At 34.8% G+C, this 19204-nt stretch overlaps 1 protein-coding gene and 1 long non-coding RNA gene across 6 annotated transcripts; both read right to left on the bottom strand.

Annotated features, from left to right (window-relative positions):
• Nucleotides 1-6411: 6411 nt before the first annotated feature.
• Nucleotides 6412-10619, bottom strand: LOC129895339 (probable inactive receptor kinase At5g58300). 5 transcript variants are annotated; one of them, XM_055971048.1, is made up of 3 exons: nt 10529-10619; nt 7318-8749; nt 6412-7234 (listed from the first exon to the last, which is right to left on the bottom strand). In XM_055971048.1, the coding sequence occupies exons 2-3, from the start codon at nt 8600-8602 to the stop codon at nt 6603-6605; spliced, it is 1917 nt and encodes a 638-aa protein (XP_055827023.1). In that variant the 5' UTR covers nt 8603-8749; nt 10529-10619; the 3' UTR covers nt 6412-6602. The 5 variants fall into 5 exon arrangements, with proteins under 5 accessions (XP_055827023.1, XP_055827025.1, XP_055827021.1 ...); XM_055971050.1 differs by having other exon boundaries at nt 7318-8715; nt 10529-10609; XM_055971046.1 differs by lacking the exon at nt 10529-10619 and adding an exon at nt 8969-9257.
• Nucleotides 10620-13685: 3066 nt separating this feature from the next.
• On the bottom strand, nt 13686-15514 carry LOC129896635 (uncharacterized). The gene is made up of 4 exons (XR_008768009.1): nt 15415-15514; nt 15239-15320; nt 14628-14679; nt 13686-13855 (listed from the first exon to the last, which is right to left on the bottom strand). It is a non-coding gene; the product is annotated as an uncharacterized LOC129896635 (long non-coding RNA).
• Between the last annotated feature and the right edge of the window lie 3690 nt (nt 15515-19204).

Below are 19204 nucleotides of genomic sequence, written 5' to 3'. Positions count from 1 at the left end.
CTAAATCGTCAGATCGAAGAAAAAAATAAAAAATTCATTTCATTTAATTCCTCCTCCTTCATTGCTATCACTACACCCACCATAACCACTAAATCCACTATTTCCACCATTAAAACTTATAGCAACCATCATGAAAATTGTAACCCACTTCCAAATTCATTCCTTCACCACCACCGAAATCATATATTTTATCACCTACCTCCAAATCTACCATAAAATATCACTCCAATGGTCAAAAACTCAAGGTATTTAATTTTAATTTAAAATGTTGGATCTCTTGTATCTAACTAAAATTTGTAACCTAACAAAAAAGGTAAAAAACAAATCTCATAAAATTTGATCTAAAATCTCCATCGAAGAAGTTACCCAAAATTGAAATTCCAATTCGAGAAAAATTAAATATTGGGGTCCTTTTGTTGATCGAATTTTGGGTTATGAAATACAATTGTTCTCATTCAAAAATTATTTGGGCAAGATGAAGTAACTGGCCAATTGAAGTGGAAAAAGAAGAGGAGAAGGGGTGTCACTATATTGGAGAATCAAACCGAAACTGGAGAGGGTTGGAGGTGAGGGTGGGGGTGATATATCAACGAAGAATTGAAGCGGGGATGAGGGCTGGGGTGAGGGTGGGGCTAGGGATGGTAGTGGGGGTAGGTTGGGATATGACGTAGATAATTAATGAATGGGAGGATAATTAAAAAAAATAAAGGAATTTAATTTAAATTGTGCTCACCATATATTGTCTTAACTAAATCTCTAATATGCAAAAAAAATAATCAAATTTCATGTCAAGTGTTTGAGTAAAAAATAAAACGAAAAATAAATTTGTTTCGATATTACACAAATTGATGAAATATCTGGAAAAAAATCACCAGCAATTTAAATATGTTGTGAAAAATATATTTATATTTCTAAAAATGATAAAATTGGACTCTATTTCAATAAAAAAAAAAAAAAAGATATCAACTTAAGTTTTAATGTTAACTACTTATGTGTATTAATTAATAATGAAAATGTTCAATTGAAAATGGACATGTGTCCAAATTAATTATCAAATTTTAATACTTTTTTTCGTCTCACATGCCTCCAAGAGAGTGAACACACTCTCTGTACCACCCCAACACTGAAGGGTGTGTTTATTACATTTTAAAATAATTCAGGGAGGTAATAGGACTCATGTATAGTTAAGGTGTGTCCTAGTGATTTCGGTTATAATTGAAGGGGGGTACTTGTGTATTACACTTTTTAGTGAAAGTCAATAATATTCTAAATATATATTAACATTTTATTTTATATTTTTATGATCTCAAAATGACACAATTACATTAAAGTATGAATTTTTTTATTCGATCTGCTACTCCAAAGTAAAGTCCTAATTATTAGGGCAAATTCATCGGTGACTTTTTAAAAGTCGACATCAACTTTCACTTAAACACCTTAACTAGACTTTGTTCACTCTAGACACCTCATATTGAATTTCACTGTGTCATTTTGATACTTTTTACTTACATGTCATAGTGAGTGTGATACACTCGTTGACCTCATGTGAAAGACTTGATTTAGTTTATTTTTAAATTTTTTTTCCTTCTTCCCTATTTTCATCCACCATTTTTGCTAACTTAAATTTCATCAATGGTGAATGAAGATAGTTAGGGCAGAATGATGAAAATTAATGCAAATATTTTTAAAATTTAAGAATAGACCCATTTCAAGATTAAAATATTAAATATTGCTGAAATTCTTTCTTAAAAGAATTATTTACAGGAGAATGAAATATTTTTGGTGAATTCTAGAGCTACTAAGAACTTGGTATTTGATGAAAAAGACAAAAGGGTAGGGTTATTTATGCAAAACAAGATTTTTGGAGAAGTAAATCAAAAGGGCGGGGCGGGGGGGGGGGGGGGGTGAGGTGCAGGGGTGTGAGCAGATGTTTTTGCAAAAGGATAGGGGTATGTGGAGAAGACAATAAAAGGGTGGGGGTGGGTGGGGGGTTGTGCAACTTTTTAATGGTTTAAATTATTTTATTTTTACAAAAATACCATGTGTCATTGATTCATTGGTCTTATTTATTTTTATTCAAAATTCATTATTTAAGAATTATATTTGACATAAATGACAAATGTCGTCGTTTAATTCGTCACTTTACACGTTATTCACGAGTGTAACACACACATCATATATTTTTGCTGATTGTAAAAAAAGTGTCAAAATGACACAGTAAAATTCGAGATAAGATGTCTAGAATGAACAAAGCCTAGTTGAGATGTCTAAGTGAAAGTTGGTGCCAACTTTAGGGGGTTACTGATGGATTTAGCCTAATGGTTATATGCATGCATCTAACATATAGATGCCATTTAATTTGCATTTTGGCAAATGTATAACAATTATAACATTTAAACATATTTATGACATATATTTTTTAAATTAGGAGTGTAATTTTATAAACTGCTTATCATGTTAGTCACACATTTGAAAAAATTCACAAAATGTAGTAATTAAATAAAATGATATAAGTGAAGTTAAGAATATACAACCCTATAATTTATCTCTTTGAAAATAATACAACCCGATAATTTATTTTTTTCTTTCCACTCAATACTTCAAACTCATCATCTTCTGTCTAACATTATCGAAACATGTTCACATTGATATGGAGTCAATTTATTTTATAGAGAGGAAAATAGAAGTCGGGTCTCAAGAGCGGAGCCAGATGGGCTCAAGGAGTTCGTCTGAATCCTTTTTGACAGAAAATTATACAATATATATGGGAGTAAAATTATTTTTATGTCTATATAGAAGATGTTGAATATCTTTAATTTTGCCATGTGTATACTTTTTTCTATTTTGAACCTCTTAGTAAAAAAATTTGACTCCGCCATTGCTGAATCAACCTGCTACAAACATGACAAAATTGATAGATTCCATATTTATTTTTTTTGGTTCTGCTATTTATTGAGTACTTGAGTATCAAAACAAAAGGAAAATAATGCCTCTCTAGCACAAATCACGACTAAGTTCTCGAAGCCAAAGCTTCCATGTCTTTATAATTTAATTCATCCAAATGAAGTGGATCTCATTGTGTGCTAATGATTTTAACGCACTCTTACAAAAAAAATGTTTTCTAGGAAGACAAAAGGCAAGCAAATGCTCTGCTTATTGGTTCTTTTGTGTAACTAAGCAAATTAGTTAATATGGAAGAAATATGGTACCATTTTTTTTTCTTCGCTTTAGAATGCATGGAACCAATAAAGGTTTCTGATAAACATAGGTTGTACAAAAAAGAAGCCACCGTTTCAAATGAGAATGTGTAGGTGTCTATTTATTCTTTTCTTTTTTTTTGTGATTATTAAATATAATAGGTATAAAACAACAGTTGTGGCTTTTAGAAATATTGAAGGCTTTAGATTTTTTGATGGAAAAATGCATAAATTCCTCCTTAAATTTGTATCGAAAAATCAATTACACGCTAAACTATATTAGCGACCTATTACACACCAATCTTTCTCAAAGAGATATTAATATCATCCTAGAACTAACGTGGAAATAAAATTAAATATAAAAAAATAGGTGTGTTTGATTAAAAAATAAAGTCAAAATATATTTTAAATTTCCCCACCCCCTCCCCCCCTCTATTTCTTCTTCTTCTTCTTCTTCTTCATGCTATCCTCTTATTCTCCTTCACACTTCTTCTCCTTCATTTATTTCTTATCACAATTCTACAGTCTCTCGTTCAATTTCATTACAACCTGAGAAAATCCCCACTGATTTTAACGAATTTACATGTTGCTTCAATGGCTTCAATTGGGTTAACAAAGAAGATTAAATTGGATAAAATTATTGATTGGCTTTGCTAATTTATGTATCAATAATGGAGGAAGAAGAGAATGATATTGTGGGTGGTTTTCTTGAAAACAAAAAATGAAATTATTAAGGTGAGGAAGATGAGGGAAAATAAAGGCAAAAATGGAGTTCTTCATGTGAGGAAGAAGAGAGAAGATAGAGGCAAAAATCATTGGGACAAAAAGTGGAAAACAAATTTGGATAAAATTATTAATTGGCTTTGCTAATTTATGTATCAATAATGGAGGAAGAAGATAATGATATTGTGGGTGGTTTTCTTGAAAACAAAAATGAAGTTATTAAGGTGAGGAAGATGAGAGAAAATAAAGGCAAAAATGGAGTTCTTCATGTGAGGAAGAAGAGAGAAGATAGAGGCAAAAATGGTTGGAAAAAAATAACACGTGTAGGCTTGCACAAATGTGGCAGGTGCGTGCATACCATGCTATATCGTGTGACGGATTTCTTACATTTGAAGGGGGTACTAATATCACTTTGAAAAAGATCAGGTGTGTAATAGGTCTCCACGATAGTTTAAGCGTGTAACTGACTTTTCGGTACAAGTTCAGGGGGGAATTTATGCCTTTTCTAATTTTTTTGATTTGTTAATTAGGATATTTAATTTAATAAGAAAAGGCATTTAAGTAATTTAACTTTTAAATTTTGGAGTTCATACTTGTAAGGTAGTATAAATAGATATAGATGTGGGCAACGGGCCAATGACTTATAAAGTGAAATTGAGTAATTAAAAGGAGGATCAGGGGAATTCGTTAGATTGAGGGATGTATTTGAAAACTACACTAAGGATGTGTTTGGTATGAAGGAAAATGTTTTCCATTGAAAACGTTATCTTAGAAAATATGTTGATTTCTAACTTATTTTCTCATGTTTAGTTGGTGATTGGAAAATATTTTTTGAATAATATATTTTAGTGTATAATCGTGAATGAAAAATATTTTTTAGAAAATATATTTTAGTGTATAATCGTGAATGAAAAATATTTTTTAGAAAATATATTTTATATAATCTGATCCCAACATCCGATTTGAGAACAGAACCTGACTCCAACCTCGACTCGAGACCCCGACACTAGAACCCGACCTGAGACCGAGACCCCGACACCCAACCCAACCCAGACCTTGACCCGAGGCCCGACCCGAGATCCCGACACCCGACCCCAACTCCCGATTCGACAAACGACCTCGATCCGAGACTGAGACTCGGTACCCGATTTCGACTCTAACCCCAATTCGACACAAGACCCCGACCTTGACCCAAGACCCCGACCTTGACCCGAGACCCCGATCCTGACTCGAGACTTGATCCCGTCCTCAACCCTAATCCTAACACCCGAAACGAGACCCAACCTCGACTCCAATTTGAGACTCGACCTCGATCCAAACACCTGACCCCGACCCGAGATCCGTACCCCGACCCCAACCCCTACTTGAGACCCCGACCACGACCTTGACCCGAAACCCCAACTCCAAAACCCGACCTTAACCTAACGTCCGACACCCGACCTTGACCCCAACCTTGACTTGCGACCCCTACCCAAGACCCAACCCCAACACAAAATTCGACACTCAACCCCGACCTCGACTCTTGACTCGAGACTCGGACCCGAGATCATAGACCCAATCCCAACTCTCGACCCCGACCCAAGATCCAAGAATCAAGACCCAATCCCGACCCTTACTCCTAAGACGAGACTTGACACCCTACCCCCACCGAGACATGACTTCGACTTCGACCTTAACCTGACCCCGACCCGAGACCCCGACCCCAATTCTAGACTTATTCTGACCTCAACCCCGACCTTGAGACCCTACCCTGACCCCAACCCGAGACTTGACTCCGACCCCGACTCCGACACCCGACACCAATTCTCGACCCATGACTCGACCCGAGACTCCGACTCTAACCTAAGATTCGAGACCCGACCCAGACCTCGACTCCTGAATTGAGACTCGATTCGAGATCCGACTGAAGACCGCAACTTGATTCGAGATCCGACTCGAGATTCAAGACCTAACCCCGACCCTAACTCTGACCCGACCTTGATCCGAGACCCGACATCAACACTCAAATTTCGACTCCTGACTCCTAACCCGAGACTCTAAAAATTCGACCCCAACACTCGATCCAAAATTCGACCTCTAATTCTAACTCGAGATTTGATCCCGACTAGATTCGAAACTCCAGAGTTGGGTATCGAAGTGAGATCGACAGACAAGTTTTGAATTGAGAATCAGGAGTCGGATCTAGGATTAGTATTGTAAATCGATATCCGAGACTTAAGTTAGGATGGAAAGTTAAGGTATGAGGTTCAAAATGGTCTTGGAAAATGTTTTCCTTACTTTTTAAAGGGAAGTCATTTTCCTTGAATTTGAGGAAAATAAGTTGATTTGGAAAACATTTTTCAAAAACTTTGAGGCCAACCAAACAAGAGAAAATTGGAAAACATTTTTCTTCATACCAAACACACCCTAAATGACAGATTAATTTGTCCCGATAGTACTACAAAGGTTTAAATGTAAACAAAGATTCGAAAAGAGAGATAGGAACCTTAAATAATAGAGAAAACAAAGGTTCTCATTTATGTTGAACTGATAAGTTTTCTACAAAGGCCAGAATAGGATATAGCATCAAGATAAAAAATAAAACTTGTATGTCCAAGAACATGCAAAAGTTGGCAATGGAGATAAATTGCGTTCTTAAATTGATCTAGAATTGAAAGCTGAATTACTAAAAACTGCATTGTTTCATTCAGGGGTTTGTGCGTTAGAGTCCTTGGACCTGCTGTCCTCCGAGGAAGGTCTCGTTTCCCCTTCTGTTTGTCGAATTTCTTCAATCATTCTAACCACTTCTCCCATAGCAGGTCTCATATCAGGCACCTTTGCTACACAAGCAAGTCCAATCTGAAGCATCTGCACCATCTCTTCTTCAATATTCTGGTACTTCAACAGCTCTACGTCGAACACTTCAGCAGTCCATTCCTCTCTAACAACCGACCGTACCCACCTAGGCAAATCAACTACCTCATCCTGCCCTGATAATGGGAGAGGAGATTTGCCTGTCAGCATCTCAAGGAGCAGCACTCCGAAGCTATAAACATCGGATTTTTGTGTCCCTTTCCGTGTTTCAATAACTTCTGGAGCGCGGTAACCAGCACATCTATATTTGTATGATATGTAATTCATCAAAGGTGTTAAGCCAAAATCAGAAATGCATCCATCTAGGTCTCTTGTAAGGAGTACATTGGAGGACTTGATGTTTCCATGAGTAAATTTCACACCGCCTTCAGTGTGGATGTGGGAAATTCCTTTTGCTGCTCCAAGAGATATCTTCAATCTTGTATCCCAATCTAGGGGAGTTCTTCCAATGCCTCTATTACCTGTCATTAGTCATCAAGATTGCGTAAAAATAAAGCCTAAAATATGAATAATATTACCAATGATCAGAGATTAGCAATTATACCGTGCAAGGCTGCTGACAAGCTACCAGCAGGCATGTATTCGTTAACAAGAAGTTTCTCATCCTTGGAATAATAATATGCGCGGAGTGGTACAATATTAGGGTGCCTCCCAGCCCTTCCAACTATCTCCATATGTTGTTCAAACTCTTTTTTAGCAACCCCTACTTCTCTCAGCCTTTTCACCACCACAATTGTTGCCTCATCCAAGACAGCTTTGTAAGCTGTTCCATAACTCCCTTTACCAAGAACCTCAGCAGAAGCTCTAAGAAGATCCTCCAGATTGAAGCTGTAAGAGCAACCTTCGAAAAATACCAACTTGTTTTTCTCAGCATCTGGCACACCACTTCCGAAGTCCTCCGGTTTTTCACTCCTTCCCCCAATAGCCACCTTCTCTTTAATTATGCTAGTGTTATGACTTACTTTCTTTTTCAAGCAGCAGAAGGAGATTACTAGAACCAGCAGAAACATTACTAAAGAAGCCACTACAGCAATGGCAACGATGATTCCGGTACTTAGTTTCTTAGAGTGGACAGCCTTCTGTTTTTCAGGGATTGCAGGTGGAGATAAGCCATCAGCTGCTGGAGAAGGTGATGGACTCAAGGAACAGCTAGTTAGAGGTGTCCCACATAAATGAGAGTTTCCTGCGAATGATGAAAGTGGAAACTTCTGGAGGGGGTACGGAACGGAGCCATTTAGCATATTGTAACTCATATTCAGGTTATTTAACCTGAGGGTGTCAAGGCTTGGGATTTCACCTGTCAACGAATTGAACTGTAGGTTCAATACGGACAGTCGCGTCAAGTTCTTGATTGTTGGGGGAATTTCTCCAGTAAAAGAGTTGAACGAGAGATCTAGTACACCAAGACGGGGAGACAAAGAAACAGGAATTTCACCAGAGAAGCTATTATGCTGAAGGTAGACAGATTGGAGAGAAGGGATTGAAAGGAGATCAGAAGGAACACTTCCATTAAGATAATTGGCTCTTAGACTAAGGACTTTAAGAGCATCTAACTTGCCTATAGTATTGGCTGGGATAGGACCAAAAAGTCCAACAGCAGGGAGATGGATTGCAATGACTCTCGTTCCATCTTTGTTACAAGTTATACCAGCCCAAGATTTGCAAATAGGGAGAGCCAAATTCCAGTTGAGTTTTCGGATATGAGGGACAGAATCTGCAAAGTCGAGTAGAGCCTGTCTATCGGAATCAAGATCAGCTACAACTTGAAGAAATACTGATAGCAGCGGAATAAGTAAAGAAATAGCTGACAGTAAAGGCTGGAGCTTCATTATGTTATCACTGATCCTAGTTGCAGCAGTCCTTCACTTCTTGCCTCTCTGATTGACCACTTTTGAAGAGCATTAGACAAAATCAGCCGGTTCCACTTGGAGGAAGCAACTCACTAGCCACCGTGAAAGGGAGATAAAATCAGATTGCTACAAGAACCGGAAGAACCATCAACATATACAATGAAAAAGCTTTAGCACAGTGCAAGAAAACTATGCAATCTAGAAGTAGTATCAGCTAAAGAAGTAATGAAAATGAAAGAGCTCTATCAAAGAATGCCATAATAGGAAACTCATTTGGTTACTGTGAAAGAAAGAACAAACTTACTGACTTTTAGTTCTAAATATATGGCACACAAGTTAACTTACCTATATGATATGCATAAAAGGGATCTGAGAGTTGTGTTGTTCAATGAAAGGGAAACTTCATTTAGTTTACTACCTCTTCATATTGAAAATGGATCAATCCAGGAGGCAAGAAACATGACAGATACTGATTGAACTACTGAAGACAGATTTTCAAAGTGAGTGGGGAGAGGATTTATTGCATACTATGCCTAAAGTCCTTTTGGCAATAAAGGCATTCTTTTTTATTGTACCCCCACTAAAAAGCAAGGTGCCAATTACTTTTGAAAAAATTTATAAGATGTTCGTTAAAAAGAAAGAGCATAAAACTTGAAAACTATATACTACTAAGCAAAATTTTCTTCATGAAACACAGATTTATACGAACTTCTTCAATTGAATAAAGCAGTTGAGAGAGAGAGTGAAGCATAAATTCCCATCTCCCCCACCTTAGTGACAAAACAAAAGAGAGAATGGGTGGTGGGATCTTTTTCAATTACTGAAAACTTATGAAAATAATAACTGGGGTCTGGATAGGATAGAGTATACGCAAAATCTTTCTAAACAGTAATTACAACAAACTCATGAAAATATGAATTTTAATTGATTCGCATTCTTAAGGAAATTTTGGACTTCTTGACCAAGTATTTTATGTGTATAATTGAAGGGAAGATGCATTGGCATCAAAAAATGGACTCCGGATAGTCCTAAAACAGATGTCCACTAATAAAAAGCTACTAGCATCACAAGCTTTAGGCATGTTAAGACTATATATTAGTACAAGATAATGAAGATTTGATAATGTATAAGTAAAACAAATGTAGCATCACTCAAAAAGTTGAAGCTTCATTATTTAAGCAAATCTGAAAGATGGAGATATCATTCATGACCTTTTCAATATTGGAAAAGTAAAGAATACTGCTAGGTACAGTTATCCAACTAGCAGAGCAAGTACAGCAACAAATTTTGTGCATTATTCAGTGGAAATTATGTTTTGTTGGACAGCTTCTTTATCGAAATTTAATTATCAATTTTAAACAAATTAAGAAAGTATACTACGCTAAGGAAGTGTAACGCTAAAGAGTGTCAAAAGGGGAAAAAAGAAGTGATCCCCACAATTTAAAGTGATCCCCAGAAAGCAAAAAAAAAAAAAAAATCAAAATAAAGTAAAAGCAAAAGTTGAATGGTTGGTCCTTTATTCAAAGAAAGAGATGGAATTCTATGCTAAAAAGTGTTCTACCAACATTTCAATTCACCCTCTTTTTGTGCCATTAACAATGGGGCTTTGTTAAGCAACACCAATAATGGCATAAAAAAGACCAAATTTTGTACCTAACATAGTCTCAAGTGGGTTTCAGGAAGGATAGAGTGTACGAGAGCGGATCAAGAAAAGCAAACACACAACATTTATAAAGACATAAGCATTAACAACAGCAGGATGTCAAAACATGAAAACCGTATATAAAAGCAGAGAACTATTAGTTTCACATGGTTCAAATGATAAGCAAAACAGCATTCTTGACTATCTACATGAGAGGAACACACAAAAAAGAGTAATGTAGGCTTTAAGAAAAAAGAACTCACGCTGAATTGTAGAAGTTGGAAAATCCAGGAGAATATTTTACTATCTGAAAAAACAGAAAAGAATTGGGAGTGGATGGTAAGTGAGAAAATAGCTAAAAATAAAGAGATAGAGAATTTAGCTGTTGGATTGAAGGAGAATAATTTTGGGAATTTGAAAATAAGTATGAGCCCCAACGGTATTCTTCTTCTAAACCAAAAAAGGGAAGGAAATTAAAGTTGTCTAATTTAATGTTGTATACTACCCCCCACCCATAGGACTAGTAATTTGTATTTATCATGCCGTTAAAACTGAATTTAGCGACTATGTCGGCATACACATTTAATATTGATCACAGAACAAAATCTATAATGTAGTATGAATTATTTGTTGAGATTATCTAAAATTAGGTAACAAAAGGTAAGTATACTGTACTATGTAACGGGCATCTTCCTACCCAACCAAACGTTACTTCATGGACATGATCAAGATAATAACGACGTATTTCCGTTTTGTCCTTTTCATCTACACTTGCGTCACCCGCTACCTCTTTTAATTTTGTGTTTTTCTACCTTCCACAATTAATAATAATACGTATTCTTTCATTTACATCTAATTGAATTTTCTCCCCTTAATTGTTTCTTTTAGGGAGTCTATGAGAATGATATTACACAATCAAAGTTTAAATAACTAATCAACGTAATAATTATTTCAGTCATCAATATAATAAACATAACATTTTCAATAGCCACGTGCCAATTAGCTTAAGAAAATAGCTAAAATTCAGTATTTAAACATAAACTCTCTTGAGAATAAGTTTGTTGCTAAAGGAGTTAATGAACCGCCTTGAGCTTTTTATTTACTCAACTCTTTTATTTTTATAATTCATAATACAAAGAGGACTAAAATCTAGGGGAAAATAGTTATGTTCGTAGACATTGAAATTTTGTAGCATCCTACCAAACGAGTTCGATTTAAGTTAAGATTCTTGGAGGCTATTCTACCATAAATTCTTGCTTATGGCTACATAAAGGGTAATATATTCCCTTAAAGAGGCATATCGAATATTTCGTAAATTCATAGAATATTCACAAAAATCAATATGTGGAGATCAAATAAATCTCAATAAGGTCCGTATCATTCTAGTTAGAGAAATATGTCACTCGAACAGGAAAATCTTAAAAGAGAGAGGAATCAAGGGAGGAACAGCATTGTACCCATATTGTTTTATCAATAATATTCTTCTTTCTTCAATTTTTATTTATGGTTGATGTAACGACTCGAACCTTCGCAAGTTAGGTGGGATAAATATTTCGTGAAACTAAATTATCCAGACCTGTGTCATCTTGCCTTAGCGGGGGTATTCCCGCCACAGCGGTGTCGCCATGACGGCATGGGATAAAAGACGTGAATTCTTGTTCCTCCCTTTTTTCTTAAGTGCCAAAATAGGTGAGGGTCACTCAAAAACCCTTAGAAAAGTTTTCCTAGGCCTAGGAAGAAGGGAGGGAGAGATTTCTAGCGTAAGAGAAGCTGCAAACCACGAATTCCATACCCATCTCCGTTGTTCTTTCATCCAGAAGTCAGAAATCATTCGATAAATCCTCCTACAGCTGCTTGGCACCCAGGTAAGTTAAGTTTCTCAATTGAGTAGTTATAAATTCATTCTCATCACTTAATTAATGTAGATTGACAAGAGATTTCATGTCTAGGCCTTCGAGCACAGAGTCTGAATGGTTAAATGATTGTCAATTGTTGTTTAGAGTGGGAATATATGATATGGGTCATGATTATTATGCGACTAGTGATAAAGGTTCAATCTTTGAATGTTAACCTTGGTGAAAATTGTTTAGAAGGCCAATGACTCTTGCGAGATTTAATGTAGACAATTATAAGATTATTATGAGATCTCGAGACACAAAGGTTATGGCTATTGTGGTACATATAGGGATAGGCTTATACAATAATTATGTGTGTTCATGCTTATTATTCCTTGTGAATTACTGGAGTAATACGTATCATGAAATAAAGGTTGAATGTGAATGACTTCATGTTAATAATTCTCATACGATGAACCTAGTTGACTACCTATGGCTGTAGGTGATGGTTTTACATTTCTGTCTATGCTACATGTGTTTGTTATTGTAATTTATAGTATTGACTGCATGTCTGGGACTAGAAAAGATGTAATAAGCTTAATGGAATGAATTTTAAGATCAATTACATGCATTGAACTTGTCACTTGGCTGTGCAAGTATGTGAAATATTTGTAATGGATTATGATTGTGATTGTGGTTATGATTGAGGTGTATGTACATGTATCAATCAAGTGAATTTTGTTTTGGTGGGATCACAATAAAAGAAAAAAGCAATTCGAGTCGGTCTAATTTTTTTAAATTAGTAATTTGACTGCGGAAAGGCCTACTATGGTCCGCTCGAGGTTATCACATATATATATATATATATGGATTATGATTGTAATTTTGGTTATGATTGATACATATATACATATATATATATATATATATAGGGATCAGATATCACGTGCCGACACATATACATATAAGGATTGAGTGATTGTTCTAGCTGTGATTAAGCATACCCATTATGTGTAATAATTGTTACAAAAGGATCGAAGGTCCAAGTGTTTACCATGTTGAATATTATATTTGAGATTGACACTGTGAAACTATATATTGCTCCTGAAAGAGTAAATTGATAAGGTGTTCCTATATATGCCTATTCAGATTATGTTATGATTGCTAGATGTGTATGTATCGTAGGTATGATACCATGGGTAAATAAATGTAGAGCATTTAATGTGTTATTAAGTGAGATTAGTGACTTAGAGTTAGATATTGATGGTGTCCTATTGATGCATGTGAAAAGGGGGGGATTAGGAGAGAATTAGGAGGTTCTGCCTCCGGGGAGGCCGCCCTGGCGGGAGAAATCCCACTATAGTGTGGTTATGTCACACCCCGATCTTAATAGGGTGTGATGGACACCCGACCCCATGCTCGGAGCCAAGCGAACCCGCTACCTCATATTACATACTTAATCTCTTTAGACTTGTACATCAAAAAGAAATGAAAAACATAGTTAAGCTTTGTGAATCTTGCTTTCCAAAATTCATCATCCCATAAAACTCGTGACATATGATATAATAACGTATCGGCTGGTGACGCCGCTTACAAAGCTGACACTCTATATCCACGACTCTGTCTGCAAAGTCTCTAACTTCGAACGAAACATCATAGCGCATATACTCTGACTCAGTAGCACTCTAGGAACAAGTGGAGTTGCTAACCCTGCTGGAACATTTTCTATAATAGCTTCTACTCGTCTGGGTGTACCTGCGCGGCATGAAACGCAGCCCTCGGAGAAAAGAGGGTCAGCACGAATAATGTACCGAGTATTTAAGGCATGAAAATCAGCATACTAAAGAACATAAGGTATGAACAACCATATCATAGAATCATAGAACATAAAGTGAGATAAGAGAGTAACCTGTACATATGAGTTCCTTTTAGGCCAGATGCCATGCATGCTTGTCTTTTTCTTTAAAAATATTTCTTTTTCATATACATAGAAAATAGAACATGTCATATCGCCCACATATGTCCCACGTCCGGGCATTCCGCGTCCGGGATAAAAATTAAGCCAACTGACCAGGTGGTAATGCATTTATAGCGCAACATATGGCCCTTCCCAATATCCCTCATATACATATATCATATAAACAGCATGCATGAGAGCCCAACGAAATCCGTGTATCTATCGGAGTGACAGAAGGTCGGTAACCTCTGATTATATTATGGACTAACCATGTTCGCTTTGTCTCATCTTGAAAGAACAATTATTATAAGATGAGACTATCAACGAAGGATAATCTTAAGAGAACGTAAAATAAAGTCACAATCTCATAAGGTGCCAAACCACTTACATATGCACATAGAGAAAATTGTTAACACCTGTGGTTACGTACATAGATCGACACATGAAGGCTCAGAAATAAGTTTTGGGTTCTACGAAAAAGAAATTTCATTAAAATCATACATATACATGTACATCATTTGCTCGTTCTACAAAGATCATGCCAAAGAAGGAAGGGTAAGCCTTACATACCTTGTCCGCTTCCTTAGTCAATACCACTTAACTCTTGGCCTTCCAAAAAAATCTATAACAATGTTAACGAATGCAAAAATTAGTCGTAGATATCCAAGATTCTCATCCTAAACTAACATTTTGTCTATCAAAATTTCGGCAGCACTTCCCCTGTAAATACACCATCCCCGAGATTTCACTCGGCTGCAATATCAACAACCAACCAACAACAACAACCAGCAGCACATATTTATAAGTAAATCACTTCAACCTTACACAATACAAACTCCAAACAACTAGTCCCAAACTACGATACGAAAATAGAGTTTTTAACCTTTATTTCATAAAATCTTTTACCATACGAAATGGAGGGTCGTGTGGATAAAACCAGCAGCACCCACACCCCTTTTAAAACACTTTAAATCCCTGTAACACGCAACCCCACCAGCTGCACCCGCAGCACCACAACGACAACACACTACGTGACTTCGATTTAGCTACTACAACTTTAATTTAGCTTATTTTTGACGTCAAGCATCCTTGTACACTTTTTCCACTTCCAACATCATTTAATACATTTAATATACCCCATAAAAATATTCTAAACTTAAATTTGAAAGAAAAAGCCTTACCTTGTCCAAAACTCGCCAAAACTCGCTTCGGAAGCTCTTCTAGCGCGACTGAAACTTCGTGGCTGTTTAGTAACATTTTGGGCTGATCCAAACCATAAATTTTCATTACTAACACCTTCATACCTTTGTGGTATACCCCATATAATTAATTATCGGAATGGAATGGGAGAACTTACCTTTTCCTCCTCCCAAAACCGTAGCTCTTTGCTCTTTCTAGCTTAAGTTTCTCTTCTCTCTTATTCTAGACTTCTCCTCTCTTCTTTTTTGTTTTCTTTCTTTCTCCAAATTTCTTGAATTAAAAAGATGACCTCTCATATATATATATATATATATATATATATATTCCACCACTTATCCATATTTAAAATTAAGTCCCTCAAATAAGAATATAGACACATGACCCCCCCCCCCCCTTCTCCATTTTTCTAGAACTTTCTTTAAAAAAATAAAGATGACTTCATTGTCTTGCCATGTACACTTTGTTTCATATATATTCATCACATGACCATAAAAGAGTGGGCCCCTACATGAATTTTCTTGAACACTTTGGTCTTTCAAGAACAGTCTTGAATACTTTGTGAAATTCCCATTTTAACCCTAGCCTTCCACAATATTACCATAGGCCACTTTGCGAATTTTCTTTTTTGCCCTTTCCCTTTCCCAAATTTCCACACTATTAATGTTCATAAATAATATTCATAACCAACTTGTATATTAAAATAAATTTTGGAAGATGGTCATTCCCTTAACTTTACCACAGCTACCTTAAAATATCCAACCGTATAAAATACCGGATATAACAGGTTAGGTCCCGCTATGGTGATCCAGTACGGTTAGAAGATGAGCCTTAGTCGACCTTAATATTTTTTTCTTGTAAATGAGATGTTAATTAGTCTAGGGCCAGGTATTGTTATGAAAGCTTAAGGTAGTAGACTGGTTAGACATAGTTAGTGGTGACCCATAGTTCGAAAACTCCTTTATGTGATAGAAGGGCTAGACCTTAATTTGTATTAGAGTTGGCAGTGGACCAACTAGAAGGGATAAGTGTTAGGCTTGAAGAACATTGGAAGGTTATTGGGAATGGTAAGAATTTGTGCATTAAAATTGGGCGGTGTATTTCCTTAAGATCATGTTTTCTTCTTGTTGATTTTTTTATATTATGCGATGGGTATCGGGTTGTCCGATGATGCCTACCAATGCGTGTTGTTTGTACTGATACTACTCTTGCTATGTCACTTGGCATAGTCTGGTTACAGAGCCAGTGATGTTTCTTAGGTGAAGACAAATATGATTCTCCAACAGCTTCTACTCTTGACATTTCCTTATTGTGGGAGTTGTGTCATTACTCTATTTATACACTGTATCTTTAGAAGCTCTTGTACCTATTTAGACTAGTATCATTGGCGGTGTTAGAATGTTACTTGTAATAAACCTTAGAGTTTAAAATTTAATTATAGTGTATTCTTGACTCTTTAGGCTGTTATTTTGGTATTTGTTAAACTTCCGCATGATATTTCTGTTGAGGGTTCTCCTACTTAGGTGTTAGAGTAGGTTCTCATATGGTTCGGTGGGTTGGGTCGTGACAGGTGATTTTTTTTTAATTTAAAATTTATTACAAATAAGGTCCATATCATTCTAGTTCGAGACTATGACCCTCGAATTACGGTGAAATCCTAAGAGAGAGATGAATGAAGGAACATAATTGTATCCATATTGTTTTATCAATAATATTCTTGTTTCTCCAGCTTTAATTTATGGTTGATTTATTTTCCATTTATTTAAAATTTATTGAAACAATGTTATAATATAAAAATTAAGAAAACTAACATTTTTTAATATTATGTAAGTCTAATTATACAAGCATTAATTACTCGAACAAATAATATATATTATTGATTTGACCTATAAGTATAGTATAAAAAATTTGGTTGCATATTTCATTACAATAAAATGCTTATTATTAAGAATTAGATAAAACTAAGCATTATTTTTGTTCTCGCCCTCATAATTTTTTTTATCTTTGTCTTCTTGTTTCCTATATATTTGTTCATCATCTAGTCGATCTCATTCGCTTTCTGTTGCATCACGATTGGAAACACTAGAAGGAAAGAAGTTTGCTTATAAATTTTAGGAATGAGTTAAATGACATTTTATAGTGAAAATGACATGAATTAAGTGTGCAAGATCACAAAAATAAGAGGAATTTTGACATGAAAATAGTATTTTTGTATGTACAAAATCATAAAGAAAAGGGAAAGAGATTTTTGACATAAAATATTTGAGTGTATAACAAGAAGGTATTTTGACATGAAGATATTTAATTGTACATGATCAAAAAGAAAGGAGAAATCAAATTTTGACATGAGGGTAGAAAATTAGTAACAAATAAGATAGAGATGAAAGATGTATTTCCAAATTAAGAAAAGAAGAAAGAGACTCTTTCCAAGTCATTTGTTATCTTTGAAAATAAAACAAGGGTCGCATTTATACTAATCGGGAAAGAATCACCTCTAATGATTATTTCTACGATAATATCCCTCAAAACTATTGTAGGATGTTGCCATGCGATACATAAATAAATCAATGGCCATGATCCTATTTTAATATTTCATAATTCTTTCTATAATATTTTAAAAGAACAATTCTGAACTTCTGTGAATTCGACAAAACTATTCGAAATATTCTATAAGTTTATAATTCTTTTCATATTAATATCATCAAAAATTATTTTGTAAAATAGTTAAATAACAAAAATATTTATAGAACCAATTATGTTTTCTTGGAAGTTCACGACAATAGACGTGGCAAAAGAAATTGTATTTCCTTTTAAAATAGAAAAAACTCTTGGCCTTTAATATTTGGATTGTCACGTGACAACGTCCTACCATAGCATTGAGGAATGAGGATTACTGGAGGAATAATCTTTCTCATACTAATTCCATTTAAATACCTACTCCCTATAGGACTAATCTATAAATTAATTATTAATTAAATTTATTCAATACTCCTATAAAGTATTTATATACATTAAAACTTCTACTGTAGATGACTAAAAATATGTGTTATTATGCTTATTTATTAGGAAATCACTTAAATATCTAAAATTTATTAGTCCATCTCCAAATTTTCTTCTGAAAAATAGAGAAAATTTTGTTAATTTAAACAAGTAGCCAGGATAAGTTCTTTTTTCAATTACTATGTCTTATGCTCTCGAATCCCTATAAATATAGGTCTATTTTATTTCTATCCAAATCAATTTAATTTGCGTAAATTTGATAGGATATTATTAATTGAAGAGTTCTCTTTGTATAGCCTTTTCTTCATATTGTGATGATGAAAAATGAACATATTCTAGGGATTTCTTCATTGTGGTAATAATTATTTGTATTATGTTTTTCCATGCAATGATCAATTTCCAAGTTTTTAAGCATCAACAAGCAAAGTTAGTAGCGTTGCAATTGATTAATACTAGCGCCAAAGCCATATAATGTGCCCTTTTTTCGGATCTCGTCCCTCCATTTTATATTACTTGTTCACTTTTATTTATATACGTTTTTTAAGAAATCATAAATAAGAAGAGTACTTTTACTATGTTACTCTTTAATTCTTTGTAAAACACTTTTTATGTGTCTTATATCCATCACTATCAATATACCAAAATTATCAATGGAGGAACTTTTTTGTAACTTGACGCATGTGATTAATATAATTTACACTTTCAAAAAGAATTACCTATAAGGGTAGAATGGAAAAAAATTAATTAATTCTATTTTATTTTAGTAAAATTGAAAAATAATTTGAGATAAATATTTTTAGAAATGCCAATAAATAATATGAGACAGAAGAAAGTATTAATTAAGAGCGGTTAAATGTTGCTTAATTTTGTCAAGTCTCTAATAAAATTTTAAAAGCCTAAAGGTCCCAATTTCTATTTGAATACATCTCATTTATAATGATTGGTAAAAT

Source organism: Solanum dulcamara, chromosome 7 (genome assembly GCF_947179165.1).
Source record: "Solanum dulcamara chromosome 7, daSolDulc1.2, whole genome shotgun sequence".
Lineage (NCBI taxonomy): Eukaryota > Viridiplantae > Streptophyta > Magnoliopsida > Solanales > Solanaceae > Solanum > Solanum dulcamara.
Note: the sequence above shows the minus strand (reverse complement) of the source record. Positions and strands in the feature narration are given on the sequence as shown.

What these genes read in the sequence shown, in the direction of transcription:
- LOC129895339 (XM_055971048.1), bottom strand. Translation starts at nt 8,602, where the DNA reads ATGAAGCTCCAGCCTTTACTGTCAGCTATTTCTTTACTTATTCCGCTG. An exon ending in CTTGTCAGCAGCCTTGCACG is followed by an intron (nt 7,235 to 7,317) that starts GTATAATTGCTA and finishes GACTAATGACAG; the next exon opens with GTAATAGAGGCATTGGAAGA.